General features: G+C 41.1%; 2 protein-coding genes across 5 annotated transcripts in view; one reads left to right on the top strand and one right to left on the bottom strand.

The window, feature by feature from the left end:
- Nucleotides 1-6503: 6503 nt before the first annotated feature.
- LOC116312516 (CD209 antigen-like protein 2) overlaps nucleotides 6504-21208 on the top strand; it is a 30464-nt gene continuing 15759 nt past the window's right edge. For both annotated transcript variants that reach the window (XM_039605897.1, XM_039605898.1), the window contains exon 1: nucleotides 6504-6672. In XM_039605897.1, coding sequence (XP_039461831.1) covers nucleotides 6513-6672 — 160 coding nt within the window. In that variant the 5' untranslated portion in view covers nucleotides 6504-6512. The remainder of the gene's footprint in view (nucleotides 6673-21208) is intronic.
- On the bottom strand, nucleotides 7438-13125 carry LOC120435771. 3 transcript variants are annotated; one of them, XM_039605893.1, is made up of 5 exons: nucleotides 12828-13125; nucleotides 9869-10900; nucleotides 9547-9702; nucleotides 8647-8739; nucleotides 7438-8378 (listed from the first exon to the last, which is right to left on the bottom strand). In XM_039605893.1, the coding sequence occupies exons 2-5, from the start codon at nucleotides 10892-10894 to the stop codon at nucleotides 8067-8069; spliced, it is 1587 nt and encodes a 528-aa protein (XP_039461827.1). In that variant the 5' UTR covers nucleotides 10895-10900; nucleotides 12828-13125; the 3' UTR covers nucleotides 7438-8066. The 3 variants fall into 3 exon arrangements, with proteins under 3 accessions (XP_039461827.1, XP_039461825.1, XP_039461826.1); XM_039605891.1 differs by lacking the exon at nucleotides 12828-13125 and adding an exon at nucleotides 11208-11291; XM_039605892.1 differs by lacking the exon at nucleotides 12828-13125 and adding an exon at nucleotides 11208-11291 and having other exon boundaries at nucleotides 9547-9693.

The following is a 21208-nucleotide window of genomic DNA, read 5'->3' as shown; positions in this document are numbered from 1 at the left end:
GTAACGTTAGCCTACATGAAATTATTTGTCTGAATGTGATAGTAACCTAAATATTTAGCATTAAGCTAATGTTACATGATTCGCTAATTGCTAATCAATAAATAGCTAGTTAACTGTTTTAACGTCAGTTAATATTGTGGAGGGGGCTAAATTGTTATGGAAAATAATAATGTAACGTTAGGTAATTACAGTACTCCCACCTTTCCCACCATTCCTCATTTGTATTCATCTTTTAAGCAGGTGTTTTTTGTTTACATTGTTATTGCCTTCTGGTTAGCTAACGTTTACCCTGCAGGTAATAGTCACTTTTCCACCCCTGTATATATTATAGTTGTAACCCTAGTTGTTAAAGTGCACATCATTAATGTTAATTAAGCAATATCACATGAGAGGGAATGCTGTTTTTTAATATGAGCACTGCTGTGATTCGGTCAAAGATAATCATAACATAACATCCTCATATGATATTATACTGTTACTTTGCATTCTGCTATTCAGCATTTCACTGTAATGATGACAATAAATTGAATCTAATCTAATTTGCATATCAGTTAACATCATACATATATCTCTTTGGTTTTTCATTTATATTATATCATTTCATTTTATTCCTGGAATCATATGTTTTTATTATTAGACTTTAATACTCAGTGGTGTCACATACTCCTCTCTTCAGATGCACTGTTGAAGTTTCTAAATCCCACCCCTGGGCCATCTACCACATCTACCGCTGCTGCCTCCACTTCAGCAGCACAACCCACCAGTGATGCAGCATCAGCAGCACAACCCAGCCATGATGCAGCAGCATCAAGCGGTCTTCCTGTTGCCTCCACTTCAGCAGCACAACCCACCAGTTTTGCAGCAGCATCAAGCGGTGTTCCTGTTGCCTCCACCTCAGCAGCACAACAAGTTTGGAGTACTCCTCAATTTCCACAACTTACAAAAAGAAGAGCTGCTACAGCAGTGCCAAACACTGAGTACTACTCTGACCCATGACAGCCAGCCGGACATTAATGGCACAGAACTTGCAATGGAAATGCAGAATTTCCCACCATTGCCATCAAAGAACATGACAAACATGGAACTCTTGACCTTCCTGCATGAGAAGAAGCTGGCAGAAATTTACCCCAACATGTGGGTTGCTCTGAGAATCTTTGCCACTCTTCCTGTTACAGTGGCTGCTGCTGAAAGAAGCTTCTCTAAGCTCAAACTCATTAAAACCTACCTGAGATCTACTATGATGCAAGAACGTCTCAGTGGACTTTCCATCATAAGCATAAATCATGTGGTCTCAAATCAGTTGTCATATGATGATGTTGTAGATGACTTTGCTGCAAGAAAGACTAGGAGAGTAAGGCTGTAGCAGGTGATGTGAGGTTGATGAGGGGGTGGTGTACAGTAATTTGTAAGTCATTCTAGTTAATGCAGTATTAAAAAGCACAACTAGAGAACTCTGTAGGATCCCCTTTTTGTAATATAGTTGTTAAAGTCATACTGGTTTATTTAATATCTTGTTTTGTGCAGTGCCTTATTTATATTGTATTTTTAATTTATTTTATCCAACTTGTTGACACGTTTTATTGTGTTTATGTATGTAAAATTTATTGTATTTCATATATTCATTTTTTATTTTTTGTATTCATTTATTTATTCATATATTTTTTTATCTCGTTAATTATTCTGATTGTGAATTTGCTTTCTTTAAGTAAAAAAAAAAGGTCAAAGACAAAGCTATTCGGTTTCTTGTGAGTACATACACTACACTGCCGATGTAGGGGGGCGCCACCTAAAATCTTGCCTAGGGCGCCAGATTGGTTATGGCCGGGCCTGACATATATTGTCGAAGGACCTTGGAAAGAAAAGCTTCTGGACTTCTTTAAGTTGCTTAAAGACGTTTCACCTCATCCACCTCTTGGATGAGAGGTGAAACAAAAAAGGGGGGGGGGGGCAGTGTACAATGAACATAGAAAAGCATAACTATAACAATAGTAGCAGCAACAATGACAATAACAAAACAAAACGAAACCGGTCACAAAAGGAGACTGCTATCCTTCCCGTGATCCCAGTCCATCTTCTCAGTCTTCAAACTATTTAAATGCTTAAGTGCTTACCATGCTAGTCCACACCCAAACCAAAACGCAGAGTATTATTAGACCGAACTTTGGAATATCTAACTGGCAACAAGTGATATAACAACACATATCCCAAGCATGAATGGGACTCTGTAGTTTAATTGTCGTTATTATCTTGTACCTGTTTTGGCCATTCATAGTTACTCCAAACTATGTACTGTCAGTGCAGGAAAAAAAAAAGGGAGAGCGAGTCCTGGCCCTGGACATATATCAAGCGCTCGTTAACTTCTTCAGAACAAAGTCCTTTGCATGTTTGGGGTCTTTAAAGGTCATTTCTTGTCCGTCCGTGGTAGTAATCCTCAGCGTCGCTGGATACCTCGGCGGACTCCGTTGCAACTGTGAAGTAGATTCCTCACTTCGGTAAAGGTGGCACGCTGTTTACTCACAGCTTGGGTGAAGTCCGGCAGTACGTGAATACAATCACCATCTGCAGTTGCTATCACCCCAGCCTCGGCTGCCTTTCTGAGAAATAGTTCCTTTTCTGTGAAGTAATGACATTTCAGTACAAATGCCGGGGTGGCTGGTCATCTCGAGTTGGCTTGGTGCGGAGGGTCCGATGCGCCCTATCCAGAGTCGGCATTTTTTCCAGACCAAGAGCATTTTTCAGCATTTCCGACACATATTCAGATCGGTGTTTTCCCTGCTCTCATCCCTCCTTTACCGCCATAACGCGGACGTTGCAGCGCTGTGACCTAGCCTCCAAATCCTCGCACCGGGCCTTCAGCAGGGCAAGCTCTTTTTCCACGCTGGACATGTCGGATTCCATAGCTGCAATAGAGTTGGAATTAGCAGTGACTCCCTTTTCCAAATCAGATGTGTGGCTTTCAACCTTATCCAGTCTTTTATTGAGCCTCTCAATGACGTTACGCAGCTCTGTTTGGGTCTCTGCAGCCTTTTCATCTATTTTCTCCAGCAATTCTTGCTTCATTAATTGCAGCTCCTTCAGGATTGCCTGCTGCTCTCCCGCAGTTGTCTCCGTGGCATTTGGGCATAGGCTAGCTGGGCCAGCAGTTGCTTGAGAGGCCCTCGTGTACTGCTCCATCTTGTTGGCTTGAATTCTTTGGGGCATATTGTCCATAGACCGGGATGGCTGTTTTCTAATATGTTGTTGCTCTCATATGTGAAGTAATATCCCGTAATTTTTCAAGAGTAATATGGTAAATACAAGGGTTTGAGTGCAGAGCTCACAAACCAATGTCCTCACGTGGAGCTGCCTCAACCGGAAGTCGGTTAAAACATTTAACAGAATATAAAGGAATCAGCTCGGATGTTATTTTTAAGGCATAGAATTAGAATTCCCTAAACAGCTAATGCCAGCTCATTCCCTTGCTTAATACCATTTTGCACCACAAGATGGTACAGTGAGTCAGCTTCTAGTCTGCACTGAGGTCAATCTTGTATTGTTTGTTTTTACAATACATCATTAATATTTTTGTTTGCTACCATAGGGGTGAACACCCACACTATATTCAGCTGCTGTAAAACTGCAATGAGAGTTTGGTTCAAATTTCTGCCAATAAGTTGATTCATTCCCATTCTCATGTTAATTCACACTTTGCATTTTGTAATTTAATGTATATATCACATACTTAAAGTCACAGAAAGTTTTGTAAAACTGCTGATTTTTTCTTCTTTTTATACTGAAAAACATTCCTTTTGTAGTCTCTCCTATTCTGCAACACTACCGAGACTGTATGTCACAGTCTAGCTGAGACAGACTGTATGTGTTTGCAAGAGAGGACTCAAACGCAGACCAAAAACTGAACGTGACGTGGATTTAACAAAAAACAAGCCGTTTATTGAGGCTAGGAAACAAGGTACAAATAAAGGGCATAGGTGAAACTAGTGATGGGTCCAGCAACACTGACGCACCGGCGCATGTATCAAGCTCACCTAGGGTGCGTGCGTCGCTTTAAGAAAAAGTCACGTGATCGATACAGCTGCTGTATCGCTCATTACCAACGTGCCAAGCTGTGTTTAAAAGGTACCGCATCCGCATCTGTCAACGGAACGAGTCGCCACCAAAAAAACCCCACAAATTGACTCTCGCAAAGATAAATAAAAATACACATCTTTCCATAACAAAATGGAAATGTTTCTGCTGTGTGGGATCATTTTGATCTTTTAACTGCAAATAGTTTGTCTGTCTTTGTTTCAGTGTAATCTATCAGAATAGGAAAAACAGCAATGTGACTTGCAGTGTAAATTATTTATTTCATTTTATGGAGGTTAAATGTCGCATCTGTTCTGCGGAGCTTTCTTACGAACAAAAGCACCTCCTCAGTGTTTAGGCATTACAGAGCCAAACATGAAAATGAGGAGACAAACACACTGAGAATGAACACAGGTCGGCCTATATTGACACTGAACAGCTTTATCAACACTTTTTTAAAAATTAATATGTGTTTTATTATTTTGAAATCAAGTATCTAGGAAGACTGTTCTGGACCAGGCAGTCCTGAAGTTTATTATAAGGGACTGCCAACTCCTTAGTATTGTGGAGAGTGTCGAAGAGAAACATTCCAAGATCAGAGGATCCTTTAAGGTACTGGGGGAATAGGAAGACATCTTATCAGAACTTTTTCCACCTGGCTTTACAGTTTGTGTACCCCAGCTTCATCTGTGCCTGTGAGTTTTCCAAAGCTGGGGAAATGGTGTGAAAAACCCCCCGCAATAGACTGAATGCCAAAACATTGGATAAACTTATTTTTCTGAATAGAAATTTATAATAAACTCTGAATCAATTACATTTAAATGGGTAATATTATATTCACAATACTTTCATTTTAATTTTTACTTTATGTCATTCACAATATATTTTATAGATGTCTACAATATTTGCAATGTAAAACATATAAAATGATTCCATGGAAAGTACAATACCTTACAGTGTACAAGTATGACTATGTCATTGAATCAGTGTCTGTTGTGAGTCTCAAGTAAGTTGCCTGCAATGATATTTAAGGTCCAGCAGGTGTCAGTATGGAGCAAAACAGCAACACTGTGTCGACACAGTATCGATACAGTTTGGGGAATGTGCTGAAACGCTTCACGAGGCCTCATCTACCCATCACTAGGTGAAACTAAACAATAACCTAAACTGGGTGAACTAAAACTAAACATGAAAAAAACTTTAAACATGGTGAACTGACATGGATACCTGAAGTTGTGACGTGGATGAGCAGACGACCTGACGAGGAATGACTGAAAACACACGGACTAAATACACACAGGAGGCTAATGAGGGAAGTGGGAACACATGCAGAAACAGCTGACACACATGAACATAACGATGTGACAAGGAGAGAGTAAAACTAAAAACATTGAACATAGGAACACAGGACCCCTTCAAAATAAAACAGGAAATATAATGAGACGCAGACATGACAACATAAGACACACAGACATGAAACACACGAAGGGCAAGGGAGACTTCACAGGGGTTGAAAACACAAGGGGGAACTAATAAGCAAACGAACATAGGAAACCTAATAAGCTTAAACATACACTATAAACATCAAAAGAACTAAAACGCAAAACGCTGGGTCATAAGACCCAAGATCATGACACTGTGAAGTACCGCAACAGCAACATATGAATATAAGCACCAAAACGCAGTTCCAGGTTCTCCCAGTGCACGTATACATTCTTATGAGAGAGGATTTGGGCCACTGGAAAAAAGAAAAAGTGGGAACTTTTTTCCAAAGCTTTTTTTGTTTACCTCCCTGGTTTCTGAGTCCTGGATTTCGATCCTACGCTGCCTGCCACACAGCTCACATTGACAGAGATAATTTTACCACATTTTACCGATATAAAGTGAAGGTTGAACTTCACCTTGGTATTCTGGAGGGCCAGGAGTGCCAAAATGATTTAAATAAATACATCATTAAATACTTTTAAATTTGTCAATAATAAAGTAAATCTGTCATTAATTAATTAAAATTAATTAATTCACCATTGAATTAATTAATTAAACATTTAAAGATATTTTTAATGATGTATTTACTTAATTTATTTTGGCACTCCTGGCCCTCCATACCTTGCTGATGCGCCAGTCTTTCCTGTGTCAGAAAAAACAACGAAAAAAAAAAACCCCAACAGGTGCTTCTTTTTAGTGACTGATGAAAAACACATTTGCGTTATCTGCAAATTATTGCTGCTGACAAAAAATAAATATTTAAGTGATAAACATGAAAAACGTTTTGTCTGTTTGTTTATTTTGAATGGACTTATATTAAAAGTCCTACTAACTGCAACATAAAGCACAAAGGACGTTTGACACCCTGAGTTTGTGGTTTGGTCTGCTGTGGCTTCCTGTTTCATGACTATTAAAAGCTGACTGACTCTGAAAGACACAAAGAGACAGTGAATCCTGGTCAAATGTTTTCACCCATCGAGATGTCTGCACAAATTCAAGCTGCTGCAGATTTCAGAGTTAAATACAGCAGAAGGTTTCACAATGATGTACAAGGGAGAGAACTCAGCCAGCTGGATATGTTAGATGATGGGCAACAGCATGATGTCAAATCACACGAAGCTGGTAAGTAGGAAGTGCTAAAAATTTCAAAAGAAGAGCTAACTAAGATTTTATTGTTGATACTTTAATGAGGTTTAATAGCTATTCAATCTTCAAAAGTTTGCAGAAAAGAAAGAAATTGCATGCCTATAAATTATTTTCAGAGAAGTACTTCAGTGGTGCAGACAGAAGTATAAATACCAGGAAGTCTTGTTATGTATTGTGTACGTATACCCAAAGGGGACAAAAACCTGAGGTTGTCTTCAAAGCTACACTCAAAAAAATAATTCATTGGATGAACTTAATTTTATCTTGCCACCTATATTCCATCTAAACAAATCATGTTATATTAATCCATATTGATTGTGTTGTTTCAACACAAAATATGTTTGTAAGTGTAACATAATTTAAACATTAACACTGAGTTAATTTGATTTTTATTCAGTTAACATGTTTGTACCAAGTTAGTCTAATTAAATTAATTTAAATTCATGTTATATTGTTTAAACACCTTGGCACATCAAAAGTCAGTCTTGTTACATGAACTAGTAAAATATTTGTTTGTTACACCAATGTTAATCTTGTTGAATGAACAAATGTAATTTATGTCTGTAGTACTTACACCAATCATGTTTCAGTTAGTGTTTGTATTGCTTATGTAAACATTACTTTTAATTAAATTAATGAAACAATACATAAATGATAACTTGCAAAACCATCTCTTTTATTTTGCTTGAACATTCTCAAAACAGTTGGCAGGATCCCAGTTCAGCCTAGCTTTCTCCCTTTAACCATCTCATACTAAGACCACAGAACTTCCAGATCAAGACATGCTGACTGAAACAAAAAAATACAATAAAATAACCCTAACCCTAATAATAAAAATGAAATAAGTCTGTTGAATAGTTTGCAGACAAAAAATATTATCCCCAAAGCAACTTTCGTAAAATGTAGTAAAATATGCATTGCAAACAACAATATGAATTTTAACACAATTTAAAGCTCAGACATAACATTCAACATTACTATAACATTACAACATTACTATGTTGCTTGCATACATTAGTACTCCATTTAATCAGGCTGTATCCATTAATAGTGACTTTATGCTATTTAACGTGTGGAGAAAACATTCAATTTTGAGTATAACTGCTCCACTCAAACAATTTGCGAAAACCAGTGTGCATTTGCCTTTGTTACAATTGCCCATCTGGCAAAAATCAGTGTTTACACTTCAAGTGTATAAGACTTTAAGTTATGAACGAACAATCTTTGTCTAATAGCCACAGAGCAAACCACATAGTTTATATGAACATTTTATAACTTACAATTTTAAACTTTAAAACGGTAAACACATATTTGCATTGCAGAAACCTTGAAAAAAATATCTGGCTTGCCTGAGTCTGTTTCAAACTCATTCACCCCATTAGCTTGTTTTTTAGGAACTGTGCCTTGGATGACAACCTCTGCCCATCCAGCTTCATGATAATCTTTTGCAAGACTTCAAAAGTGCATTTGAGCTCCGGTGGGTAGCTTAGGTTCAGACAGTATATCAGTCCAAATAACAGAGCACAAGCAATTGCAATGCTCCTCAAACCAGTGAGAACCTCAACGCCTTCAATCAGGACACCGATGTTCTCTGGGTCATCTCCAGGCTCCGCACCCTCCTGATGTATGACATACACTCCCATCACAGTTTGTTCCATGGCTTCAGTGTTGGCCTCAGTGTTCTGTGACGTAAAATATAATAATACATTTGTTTGAGTCTAGATATGAAAAAAAAGGAATTCAGCAATCAACGTGAATATGCTGATATATTTACTAAATTCTATGTCTCTGGTTTCACACCTCAGAAATTTGACATGAAACAAAACAAGGACCAATTGCAATATCTTTTATTCACACCTGGTGTCACATTTTACCATTTCATATATCGAAATTACCCATAACTCCTGCAGCAAATTACATAACACAGAACATCTTGTGAATGTAACTCACCGTATATTCCTTCACAAGTTTCTCATGGTCTTCATTCAGGTAGACACACAAGGACTTCAGGATGCATGCTCGCCTTGTATGTATTGTGTCATCCTAAGAAAAAAAGGGAATCCATAATGACAATATTTAGCTTTTAGGCAGCAGTTTGAAAAAGGAATACTTGGTTTGGAAGAGTCCAAAAGGCCACATGGTAAATAGACTGGTTGTTATATAGCGTTTTTCTACTCGGAGCACTCAAAGCTGCCTTTATACAACAATTCATTCACCCAATCACTTTTTCTAAACTGTTTAAATAGCCTGTATTTATATAGCGCTTTACTTAGTCCCCAAGGACCCCAAAGCGCTTTAGACATTCAGTCATCCACCCATTCACACACTAATGGTGGTAAGCTACATTGTAGCCACAGCCACCCTGGGGCGCACTGACAGAGTCGAGGCTGTCGAACACTGGCGCCACCGGGTTTAGTGCTTACTGTCTAACATTCATACACATTCACACTCCGATGAATGCATCGGTGAGCAACTTGGGGTTAGTATCTTGCCCAAGGATATTTGGCATGCAGACTGGAGGAGCTTGGGACCAAACCGCCAACCTTCTGGTTAGTAGCTGACCTGCTCTACCACCTGAGCTACAGCCACCTCGAAACATCTGTCTAAACCAAATCAGACACAAAATGAGGCAACTAAACACTAATGTTTTTTTTTTTTTTTCATTTTGATCAAAATTAACCATACATACGATTTTATCATTTACTTATTAATATAAGACTGATGCTTATATAATTTGTATAAAATATGAAAATCTCTTAGGACTTTTGCCTACCATATGTATAGATATCTTTGCTCATAAAATTGCCAGATTATGGGCATAAAAAGTTCTTAAGCACAGATCTAACCCACCTTGGAGATGGCCACCATGATGTGTCTCATTTTTCTGCCAGCCACCCCACCTTTGCCTCGAAAGAGCTCCATCATGCGTGGAGTGTACAAGTCTAGCTCATAAAAGAATCTAGATAGCAGCGGTACTGTCGATATGCGCAGGAATTCCTTGTCAATCTGAAAAACATGAACAATGCACTTACAATATGCACCAGAGGAAGGACATGCCAGGAATTATTAGCTGTTTTATCACTATGTTATGTCAATATTAGTGAAGCAAGAAATAACTGGTCAACCATAAACACACTCTTGCGACATAAAGCTAGACATATAGGACATGCACCTCTTTCTCGGTGAACAGAGCTGGCCATCTGCTTTTAAAATCTGCAATGAAGGGCTGTCCTTGAATAACTTCTTGCCTTCTGTACGAAAAAGTCTTCTGCATTTTCATTGTCACTATATTGTCATTGTTTCTCTTCTGAACCTCTGAAAGCAGTGCAATTCTCTCTTTTTCCAGGCTGTCAGTAGTTTCTCCTTTTGGATACTGCGGACAGTAATTGACTTCTGCTCTTCTAGGCTTTTTCACATTCAATGCTGCCTGACTTTTGTCTTGGGCCTTGTTCTTTAGTGAATTTACCAACACCTCAGCACAGCCTAGGCCTCTCAGTTTGGTCCGGACATTGGCCATTTTATACTTGAGGCTAATTTTCCAACCATAACAGCCATTGAAGGATCCCTGCTCCCTCAGACAAGGATGCTGTTTGACAAGGGCTTCTGCAACTTCATTCAGGTCATTGTCAGTTGGATAGACTTTAAATTTTATTATTTCTTCAGCCAGCCTTTCTAAAAGGTGGGATTTCAGTTTTGGTGAGGGGGTCAAATGAGTTCCACCAGCAATGAACTCAGCATTGGCCTTTTCAAGTTGCAGTTCAGCCTCATACCTGAAACGAAGGACTGTGAAGACACTTGGCCACACTGACAGTCTTGTAGACGGTGATGAACCTGACGATGAAATGGGCCTTGTATTGTCTGTGTCTGCTGAAGAGCTTGAAAAGGAATGTGTTGGACTTCGCACTGGTTGACACGTCACTCCCTCATCTTCTGTAAAACTTTGCAACTGCACACTATCCAAGTATACAACCTTTAAAGTTGCTTTATCATTAATTTCAGAGATCGCAGTCAGATTTACGAACTCATTTCCGAAATCAGGATCTTGATATTGAAGACGAAAATCCTGTTGCACTCCAAAATTTGTCTTTACTTCCTGACACAATTCCTCAATGGAGTCTGATATCCCAGCTGGTAAAATTAGTTTCCTGGCATCATCTTCTCCGAGAATGATCCTCAGTCTTATGGGCTGGGCCATCATGTTGACCTGGACAAATATAAAATATTTAAAAATAAATAAAGATGTACTTATTGACTATTGTGTGAGTGTGTGTAACAAATCCCAATGTCAACGATAATTTGATGATGTCACCATGGCCTCTAGGATTTTTTTTTACTGGAGAAGGAAAAGTGAATAGTGCATTTTCCAGATTTGTCTTGCATTCTTCTAATTAATGACAATTCTTGCATAAGATGCTTAAAAGAAATCTACTCTCAATAAATTAAGTAGCAATTGGTCTGCAAAGTATGATGTATTATTTACTGTGCCAGGTGATATAGGGGAAAATACTTACAAACATCACTCCTGTTTACCCTGCAAGTTAGTGTGTCTCTTCAGAGTAACCAGACGCAGGCCTCCCACTGAATAGGCAGCTAACAGGTAGTCATCGAGTAGTTCCCCATGCTCAATCAGAGACACCTCTCTCACATGTGACATGTCAAGTTCAAAAGCTCTGAAGTGCTCTACCAAGCAGAGAACTTTTTTACAAAAAAGTATATTCTGCCATGCAAAATAAAAATCTGCAGAATTTCTGCAAACTCTGGCAAACCAAATAATTGCCCATGAACAACTATCATTCCTGTGCTGTAGTTCATGCCATTGTATGACACGCTTTTTGTAATATGGACATCAGTTTCATCTGGTAATCTTTGCTTTATAGCTACTGCGATATCACTTTTCAGAACATCAACTGGTACTGATGAGCCAACATTTACCATTAAAGGTGTCTTATGGTCAGAAGAGTGCAAGTCAGAGGCAATCACGAGCTGATGTTTTTTGGCAAGTGTAACAAGTATGTTCTTAAAACAGTTTGTATGGCGAGCAATTTGTTTAAAAAAAACTATGTTTCGCCTCAAATCTCATTGTCCATTTGTGGACAAGAGGCCCAAAATGCCGAATCAGGGACCTGATGGACCCAGGTACGGTGAGGACGTCCTTTACGCACTGCTCTGCTCTCCACAGCAAATAGAGAAGGGAGACTCTTACTTCAAACGCTAGATTGACAGCTGCCATTTTAATAACATACCATCTGGCACTACTTCCTTCCAGATCTCTTCTTCATACGCGTGAAAATTGCATATCTTAAAGCTCGACCAGTTCACGCTGGACACGCTTCGAGGTGCAAATGTGCACACGATCAGCTAGGGGCGTCTATCGCATTCGGTGTGAACGCACCGTTAGTCAGCCTTAATGCAGAGCACCAGAGAAACTATAACCCGAACAATTATCCACCTAAATCATTCTGAATTCAAAAACTAAATGAATATATTACAAAAAAAGAAAATGCATATGCAATTATTGTGACAGATTTTATCCTACTCCTTGTTATTAACTCCCCTAAACGCTGGTTTAGTTGAATTAAACCTTTCATCAATCCAGTTAATGCGGTTGCCCGCCACTAAACTTCACTGACAAAAACAGGAATTTTAGATAGAGCATCGTAAAACACTCGTGAAAATCACCAAAACCATGTCGGTCAGTCTTACCACTGCTACCAACAATCACCAACTCCGGTTAAGCAGAAAGTAACCCGTCATTCACGGAGCGAAGACATAACGGCTCTACGCGGCTTTCCCGCTCTTCAAAGTTAGCTAACTCCAGAGAAAAAAAACAGTCCTAACCATGCAGATAACCATGAAACACACCTCATTCAAAGTTGACAGAAACCAAAAAAACGAACTTACCAAAGTAACCTCATCAGTTTTTGCTCTGTTGCAACAATTAGCGACTCCGGTTAAGTTTTTTAAAAAATCAAAAAGTTACATTTGAAAAATGTTTGGCTCTACACACTCCCTGCTATATATAAAACTCCTAAGTCACCACACTACACAGGTAAAAAAAAATTAACTACTAGTATTTATCTCTCACACCACTAACCTAAATAAATATATCAAGAAATATGTGAATTACTTACCTCACTATCAGGTATGCCAAAGAAGTAACTCCACGCGCGCTCGTTAACTTCTCAACGGACCTTTCCGCATCCGGTGGGCGTGGAGCATGCGCAATACATGACACTATCAGAGCCGTTGGTTTGATGGACCTCATTCTCATTGGATTGCCATGAACGAATTTAACTCATCGAAGTTTTCTTTGATTTATATTCAACAAAAAAGAATGAATCATTTAATGAGCATAAAAATGATTTCTTCATGTAATGTAAACATATTACTACTTTGTTAATCAAACACATGCCCTAGTTGATTTTTTTGAGTGTAGTTCATATCAACTTTTATTTTGAACAAATCATGAAGATATTGTTTTTGTAATATTTAATTGATAACAGTTATGTCACAAAAGGAGACATGGTGTAGTGTGTGGAGTGTCAGTGGTGATTTTTAGTGTGTAGTAATAGTGAGTAGTGATAGTGAGACCTGGTATGATATATGGTTTGGGGATGGTGGCACTAACACAAAGATGGGAAACAAAGCTGGAGGTGACAGAGTTGAAGATGTGAAGATTTTAATTTGGACTGACCAGGACAGACGGGATTGGAAATTAATAAATGGGACTGCTTTGTTGAGTGGTCCACAGAAGGTTGGTCTGAAAGCTGCAGGCTCTGCCTCTCATTCTACTTTTAAATAAATGGAGTGATAAGGAACTATGAGGTCATTAGGATAAGATGACCTAAGATAAGATTGCTCACAGTGTTACTGGAGGCCAAGGTAATGCCATACAGAATAAGCATCTAGTCCGACACCATATTTCAAAGATTTGTAGGGCAGAGTACATTAATCTCAATTTACCTATTAAGAACATCAATATGGAAGCATCGGGATCTACAGAGGGAATTTTATCTGCAATTTACTGCAAGTATTGGTGATGTTATGACTACAACTATAACTACATCAGAGAGTACTTATGTCTCTCCTTGACCTCTTCCAGTTTGATTCTAGAGCAAAGTTGTCCACGGAGGTCAGCATAACCATTATTTCTGAACTCAGCGTTCAACACCATAATCCCAGATATCATTATTACAAAACTGAACCACCTGTCACGACCATGTGGTCAAACACAGGGAAGTGGACTCAAATGCAGACACTACACGGTGGCTCGGAGGTATAGTGAAAACAAAAGTGGCACACAGGGAAAAGAGGTGAATGTAAACAAAGCACTACACATGAACTAAGGGCGAGAGGGTAAACACTTGACCTCTGAATTAAATCAACCTACTAAACTAACGTAAAACTTCATATTAGGGCACTAAGAACCTGTAACTAAATGCACACTGTGACTGGCAAGAACTACAAGACAAAACTACTACTAGGAATGCTGTGAAAGTAAACAAAGTTATGAAGCACTAGACTTGGCTAGAACAATCTCCACAATAATAGTCAAGCATGAACACAAGAATCACACCGCGTGTGTGGCAGCAGAGTCCAAAGGGGAAAAGTCTCTTTAGTTGGCTGGGGAAAACAGCCTGGGCATGACACTAGGTATTGCCTGGAGCAGGCACACAAGGTAGGGGATTACAACTCTCTGTGAATGGTACTCATGGCCATTGATCAGTGTTCTTTGATCAGTGGGTTTTGGTCAGTGATTGTTGATCAATGGTCATGAGAATTTGCATAATTATGATTAAGGAACTGACCTCCCAGCCCATTGTTCCTTCAGTGGGCTGGTTTCAGTCATTATGCAAATGTATGCAAATGTTTATAAGATTGGGGAAACCTGCAGTCAGCTGAGAGTGATGAAGTCACTTGGATGAGTGACGAAACGTTTCTCCCACAAAACGCTACGTCCAGATGAACAGATTCAAGTTTTGGAGATTTACTTTCCTGGATGATTGAGAATGCATCAAGACGTTTTAACCCACTTTGGCAAGGACTGCCTAAAGCTTGCACGTCAGTATGAGCAAACAGCACGTAAGATGGCGGACTACAGGAACCACCTGAGATTCAGCCTCAGATGCCGAGAAAACAGGATTACTCCTAAGAGTCTGCAAATGAGCTCTTCAGTTAAAGGCTTCCGGGCAACAAAAATCCTCCAGAAGGCACAGCATCAGTTGCTTAATGAACGAGTGACACAAACAAATTTTCCCATCGACATGCTAAAATCTCAAGAGGAGCGGATCCGACAGAGACTGACAATGCTTTTAGATGAGAATACTCTTAAAAAGGTGTTTGACTTTACTGAGAAGGCTCGTCTAGCACAGCACAAGAAGTCTAAGACCAGGCAACAAAGGAAGTTTGACTTACTTTTTGTACGTCGGAAATAGGGATGGGTATCGAAAACCGGTTCTTGTTGAGAACCGGTTCCCACTGTTTCAATTCCTTGGAATCGTTTGCCATTTTTGCAAACGATTCCCTTATCGATTCCAGTCGCCCCGAATGACGTCACCACGTTGCGGAGCGTCGGAGCGTACCTGGCAGGAAACACGGCTCAAACGCTTAAAAGTTTGTTTATACTTTACGAGAACGGATGACAACAGGGCAACTTGCAATACTTGCAAAGTAGATATTTCATTTAAGGGAGGAAACACTACGAATATGCAAAAGCATTTGCTCACAAAACACGCGATGAACTTAAATGAATGTCTTTAATTCCGCTCCGGACTCGTGAATCTCAATCCAGCAGCAGCAGCGGTAACGTTTGCACGTCCTCTCCCGTTAATGCGGCAGGTAAATAATCAACTAACAGTGCATATTATGTTAGCGCGATCTGCTTTATTACAAAACCTGCCATTGTGCATTTAGGTGACCATGATGAGAGAGACAGACAGAGTCTGGCTGGCGCTCGCTGGCAGTTGTCGCTGCAATCCACCGGTAGCGTCTCTTTTCAGGCCCGAATGTCACCGAGCAGTGACTAGTTTGTGGTCAAAACCTTGCAGCCATTTGCCACAGCAGATGGTAAGTGAATGTGTTTAATTGTAGGCAGGGACATTACTGGATATCTTGTGTAATTGCTACAGAATAATTTATGTTATACTTTGTTATTGCTACAGAAGAAAATTTATTTTATTATTTTACGTTTACAATTTTCCCCAGGGACCCTGTGACACCCCATTGAAGAGCCGTAGGCTGTGGATCTCTTAAGATCTCACTGTTGGGTTTGTAAGGCCATGTTACTCCTAAATTTCCATCTTGTTGAAAGAGAAGATATAAAACAGTTCTAAGCTAATCGACCGTAGTGTTCTCCTTTTTAAAAACAAGAATCGATAAGAGAATCGATAAAGAATCGAATCGTTAAACAGAATCGAAAATGGAATCGGAATCGTTAAAATCTTATCAATACCCATCCCTAGTCGGAAACCACCGCAAAATACGGAGAGTGTCCTCAGTGGCCAGAAGAGACAAGGATGCGACACGGAGGGTGTGGACAAGTGGGTGAAGAATTTGTCTGACAGACAGCTCACCCAAACAGAGAAAAACATCCTTGCTAAAGGGTTGAATTTTGCTGTCACACTGAGACAAATCCCGCTAGTGGAGCTGATCACAGCCACAGAAACAGCAATTCGTAACAACAATATTGCAGAAGTGGAAGCAGAGCAACTACGGACAAAAGTTTCGGTCTGTCTCAGCAATGCAAAGCCCCCAGCATCCAACATCACTATGGAGGAGAGGAAGGCACTCACATCTCTTAGTGATGACAACAACATTATCATCCTTCCGGCAGACAAGGGTAGGTGCACAGTATTGCTTAACCAGAAAGACTATCATGAGAAGATTTTGTCACTACTCAGTGATGAAAATACTTATGAGCTCCTAAAACGAGACCCAGGAAGTGGCTACAGGAGGAGGGTGATAGACCGTCTGAAGCAGTTAGAACAAGACAAGGCTATTGACCAGACCCCATACCACAGGCTGTACCCAGGGGAGTCTACACCAAGTCTGTATGGTTTACCGAAAATACATAAACAGGGTGCACCTTTAAGACCGATTGTCTGCATGATCAACTCGGTCACCTATAACATCTCCAAGTTTCTGGCTTCGATTCTCAACCCGCTGGTGGGCAGCTCTGAACACCACATCCAGAACACCCTGGATTTTGTTGAGAAGGTGAGAGATGTCATTATGGAGGCAGATGAAACCATGGTCTCGTACGACGTTACATCTCTCTTCACTTGCATCCCAGTCACGGAAGCGTTGGAGGTAGTCCGTAAGAGATTACAGGATGACACCAACCTCAGCAACAGGACCACCCTCAGCATCGACCAAGTGTGTTTGCTTTTGGAACTGTGTCTTCCACCTACTATTCCACCTACTTCACATACAAGGGTCAGTTCTACAGGCAGAAACATGGGTGTGCCATGGGCTCCCCAGTTTCACCCATCGTGGCCAATTTGTACATGGAAGAAGTGAAAAAGTGGGCTTTGCTATCCTACCATGGAACACCACCAAGCCATTGGTTCAGGTATGTGAATGACACCTGGGTGAAAATCAAATCTCAGGACGTACTACATTTCACGGATCACATTAACTCGGTGGACCGACACATCAAATTCACCAGGGAGGATATGAAAAGTGGCAGGTTAGCCTTCTTAGACTGTGAGATTTCCATTAGTAATGGGGGACATCTAAAGGCTGACGTGTACCGTAAACCTACACATACGGATCAGTATCTAAGGTTTGACTCTCATCATCCACTGGAGCACAAACTGGGTGTCATCAGGACGCTACAACACAGAGCGAACACCATCCCCACTGACACAGCGGCCAGGGAGGCAGAAGAACATCACATCAAGAAGGCCCTGAGTAAATGTCGTTATCCCAGCTGGACTTTTGTCAAAGCTGGGAAGGCACCTAAAGAAAGCTCCAGCCGATCCAGGAGAGAAGGACAACCGCTGCCCAGGCGAAAACCTGTAGTGATCCCATATGTGTCAGGAGTATCGGAACAGTTGAGACGCATTTTTCTAAACACCGCGTCTCTGTGGCTTTTAAACCCCAAAATACGCTGCGCCAAAAACTGGTCCACCCAAGGATCGGGTCCCCGACACAAACAGAGTAACATAGTGTACGCTGTTAAGTGCCAGGAGGATTGCCAGGATTTATACATCGGGGAAACCAAACAACCTCTAGCGAAGCGGATGGCACAACACAGAAGAGCAACCTCATCAGGCCAGGACTCTGCAGTCTATTTACACCTACAGGCCAGTGGACACTCTTTCAATGATGAGGATGTACACATCCTGGACAGGGAAGAACGCTGGTTTGAGCGCGGAGTCAAGGAGGCCGTTTACATGAAGAGGGAAAGACCATCTCTGAATCGAGGAGGGGGCCTAAGGGTCCATCTGTCACCATCTTACAATGCTGTGATTGCAGCCATTCCCCAACTCTCTGTGAATGGTACTCATGGCCATTGATCAGTGTTCTTTGATCAGTGGGTTTTGGTCAGTGATTGTTGATCAATGGTCATGGGAATTTGCATAATTATGATTAAGGAACTGACCTCACAGCCCATTGTTCCTTCAGTGGGCTGGTTTCAGTCATTATGCAAATGTACTGTTTATAAGATTGGAGTGAGCTGAGACTGAAGAAGTCACTTGGATGAGTGACGAAACATTTCTCCCACAAAACGCTACGTCCAGATGAACAGAATCAACTTTTGGAGCTGGTCTTGAGAGCCTGCCAGCTGATTACATACAGGTGCCACAAATGAGGGGGGTGTGGTGACTCTGCCCAGTGATCGATTCATTGGCACGCAGGAAAACCCAGCACTCACCCGGACCATGACACCGCCTTCAGATCCCCCTTGCCAGTTGCTCCTGGATCAAAGATTTCCTCAATCCATTAGACTTCGTGTTTGGTATGCAGGCACTGCTGTCGCCTGCTGTAGATCCTATTAGTGTGTGGATCAGTGAAGCGATATTTCATTGTCTCAAGTGGGGACAGGGCATCTCCTTGGTAGATCCCACACTTGATGGTGATTTGTGCTTTTGACTTGTTGGCTTCTAGTGTTGTTCGACACATCTCCATTGAGTTCCCGATGAAGGTTCTTGAGGTCCTGTTGATCCTGTGCAATTTTAGGTATTCCAGGATCCAGTTGTGGGGCATTGAGTCATAAGCCTTCTTGTAGTCTTTCCAGGCAGTGCACAGGTTAGTCAGTCTGGTCTTGCTGTCTCGAATGACTGCTTCACCTATCAGTTGCTGGTTTTTTGCCCCTTTAGTGTCCTGCCAGTTCCGTTCTGCATCCCACTAATTTTTTGACCTGTGTGTCTGTTCATCATAGCCACCATGATGCCTGTCAAGAGCTTCCATGTGTTATTGAGGCAGGGTTTTGGTTGGTAGTTGGATGGGACTGGTTCCTTCTGGGGGGTCTTTTGGGATCACAATTGTCCTGCCAACAGTAACTAATTCTGGGTGTGTCTCATTCATTAGCAGCTGGTTCAGTTTGTTTGTTCAGTCAGATGCTCATCGAATGCAGTTAGCTTTAGCCAGTCTGAGTGAATCATGTCAGGGATTGGTGCTGTCCAACTCTTCCTACTTGAGAATCTTTCTTGGATATTTGTCACTGTGATGGTTACTTGATTGTGTACAGGGAGGTTGCTGTGGTCTGCTTTTACCACAACTAGCAACTGCGCATTGTTGTTATCTCTTGCGTCCTTCTCAACTCCTCCAAGACTCTTCCTGTATTGCTCTATCTTCAGTCTCTGATGGGTTGTTCTCATATTGTTCCCCTGCCACTGAAAGTACACCTTGGATGGTTCAGTGAGAAACATCTGATTTAGCAGCTATGAGTAGCTGCTTGGGAATTTTCAAGAACTTAGGCATGGCCAGTTTGTTGAATGTATCGCCTTCTTCATCACACCTTGCTGGAGCTCTACTTGCTGGCTAAGATCATGGTAGCACGGAGGGAGGTTAGCCAACTATCGGAGCTGCAGAAAGGTGCAACAAAGAAGGTGCCTAAGAAGTATAGCAAGCTGTCCATACCTGAGGCGTTGGAAACAGCCAAGCAATGACTCACAGCCTTGGCCAGCCGCTTGAAGAGGTACACCAGAGAGATCGAAGGCAGGAGAATAAACCATCTGTTCTCCACGGAACCAGCCAAGGTGTACTCTCAGTGTCAGGGGAACAATATGAGAATAGCACCACTCTTACGTGTCTGCAGGCTGCATGTTTTCTTTCGCTCTCCTTTTGCTTGCCATTTCCTCAGGTACACAGACTGCAAGCTGGTGTCAGTTTGGGGATGTCCAGCTAATTAGAAGAAGGAGGTGTTGATTGGACAAACCAGGAGTGCACACCTTGATAAGGAGACTCAGCTGTGGCTGGGTGCGGCTCACTCTTCCTTGCTTAGAATTTTTTGGCACATGTGTAGAGGTCCTCTGGTGTATTTCATTTGTTTGAAGCTTGTGGTGGGAGTAAAGAGGACTAGGTACTCTTTACTCTTTACTCAGATAGAATCTTTTCTGTTAGAAGCATTGTGTAAGTAGGTAAGGCATGTTGGCATTCATCAGACCAGGAAAATGGAACTAATGGACTGGTCAAGGCAGTCAACAGGGCAGCTACTGTTGAAAAGTTCTTACAGAACCGACGATAATATCCGGCCATACCAAGAAAACAATGTAGCTCCCTTCTTGTAGAACGAACGGGAAAGGTTGAAATGGCACCGATCTTTGCATCCACTGGACATACCTTTCCCCTGCCAACTTGTAGGCCCAGAAAGAGAATGGTGCTTTTACCAAATTCACGCAAGATTCAAAGTCAGCGAGGCAGTTGAGAGGCGCTCAAAACCTGCTACCAAAGTAGCAAGATGCTCTGCCCATTCACTGGAATACACAACAATGTCATCCAGATACAGAGTTTGGAACATCACCCAATAATTTGTTCACTAGCATCTGAAATGTAGTTGGTGCATTGCATAACCCAAATGGCATTACTGTGTACTGGAGGAAACTGTCCGGAGTTTCCCGGGCAACAACCACCAAGGCTGGAGACAGAGCAATACTGGAAGAGCATATGGGAGAAGGACGCAACCCATAACAGCAATGCTCAGTGGCTAGTGGATCTGAGGGCAGACCACAGCGACCTCCCTGAACAAGGTCTAGTGACCATCACAGTGGCAGACATCCAAGAAAAAAGTTGCCAGTATGAAGAGTTGGACAGCACCAGGCCCTGACATGGTACATGCCTACTAGCTGAAGAAGCTGACTGAACTGCACGAGTGCCTGGCAGCACAAATGAACCAGCTGCTAGTTGACGAGAGATAGACGGAATGGCTGTTTGAATACTGTGCAAAAGAAAGACATGGACAAAATTGTTGGTACCCTTCGGTCAATGAAAGAAAAACTCACAATGGTCACAGAAATAACTTTAATCTGACAAAAGTAATAATAAAAAAAACTTCTATAAATCCTAA

This window comes from Oreochromis aureus, linkage group 22 (assembly GCF_013358895.1).
Source record: "Oreochromis aureus strain Israel breed Guangdong linkage group 22, ZZ_aureus, whole genome shotgun sequence".
Classification (NCBI taxonomy): domain Eukaryota; kingdom Metazoa; phylum Chordata; class Actinopteri; order Cichliformes; family Cichlidae; genus Oreochromis; species Oreochromis aureus.
This window is presented reverse-complemented; position numbering and strand designations above follow the sequence as displayed.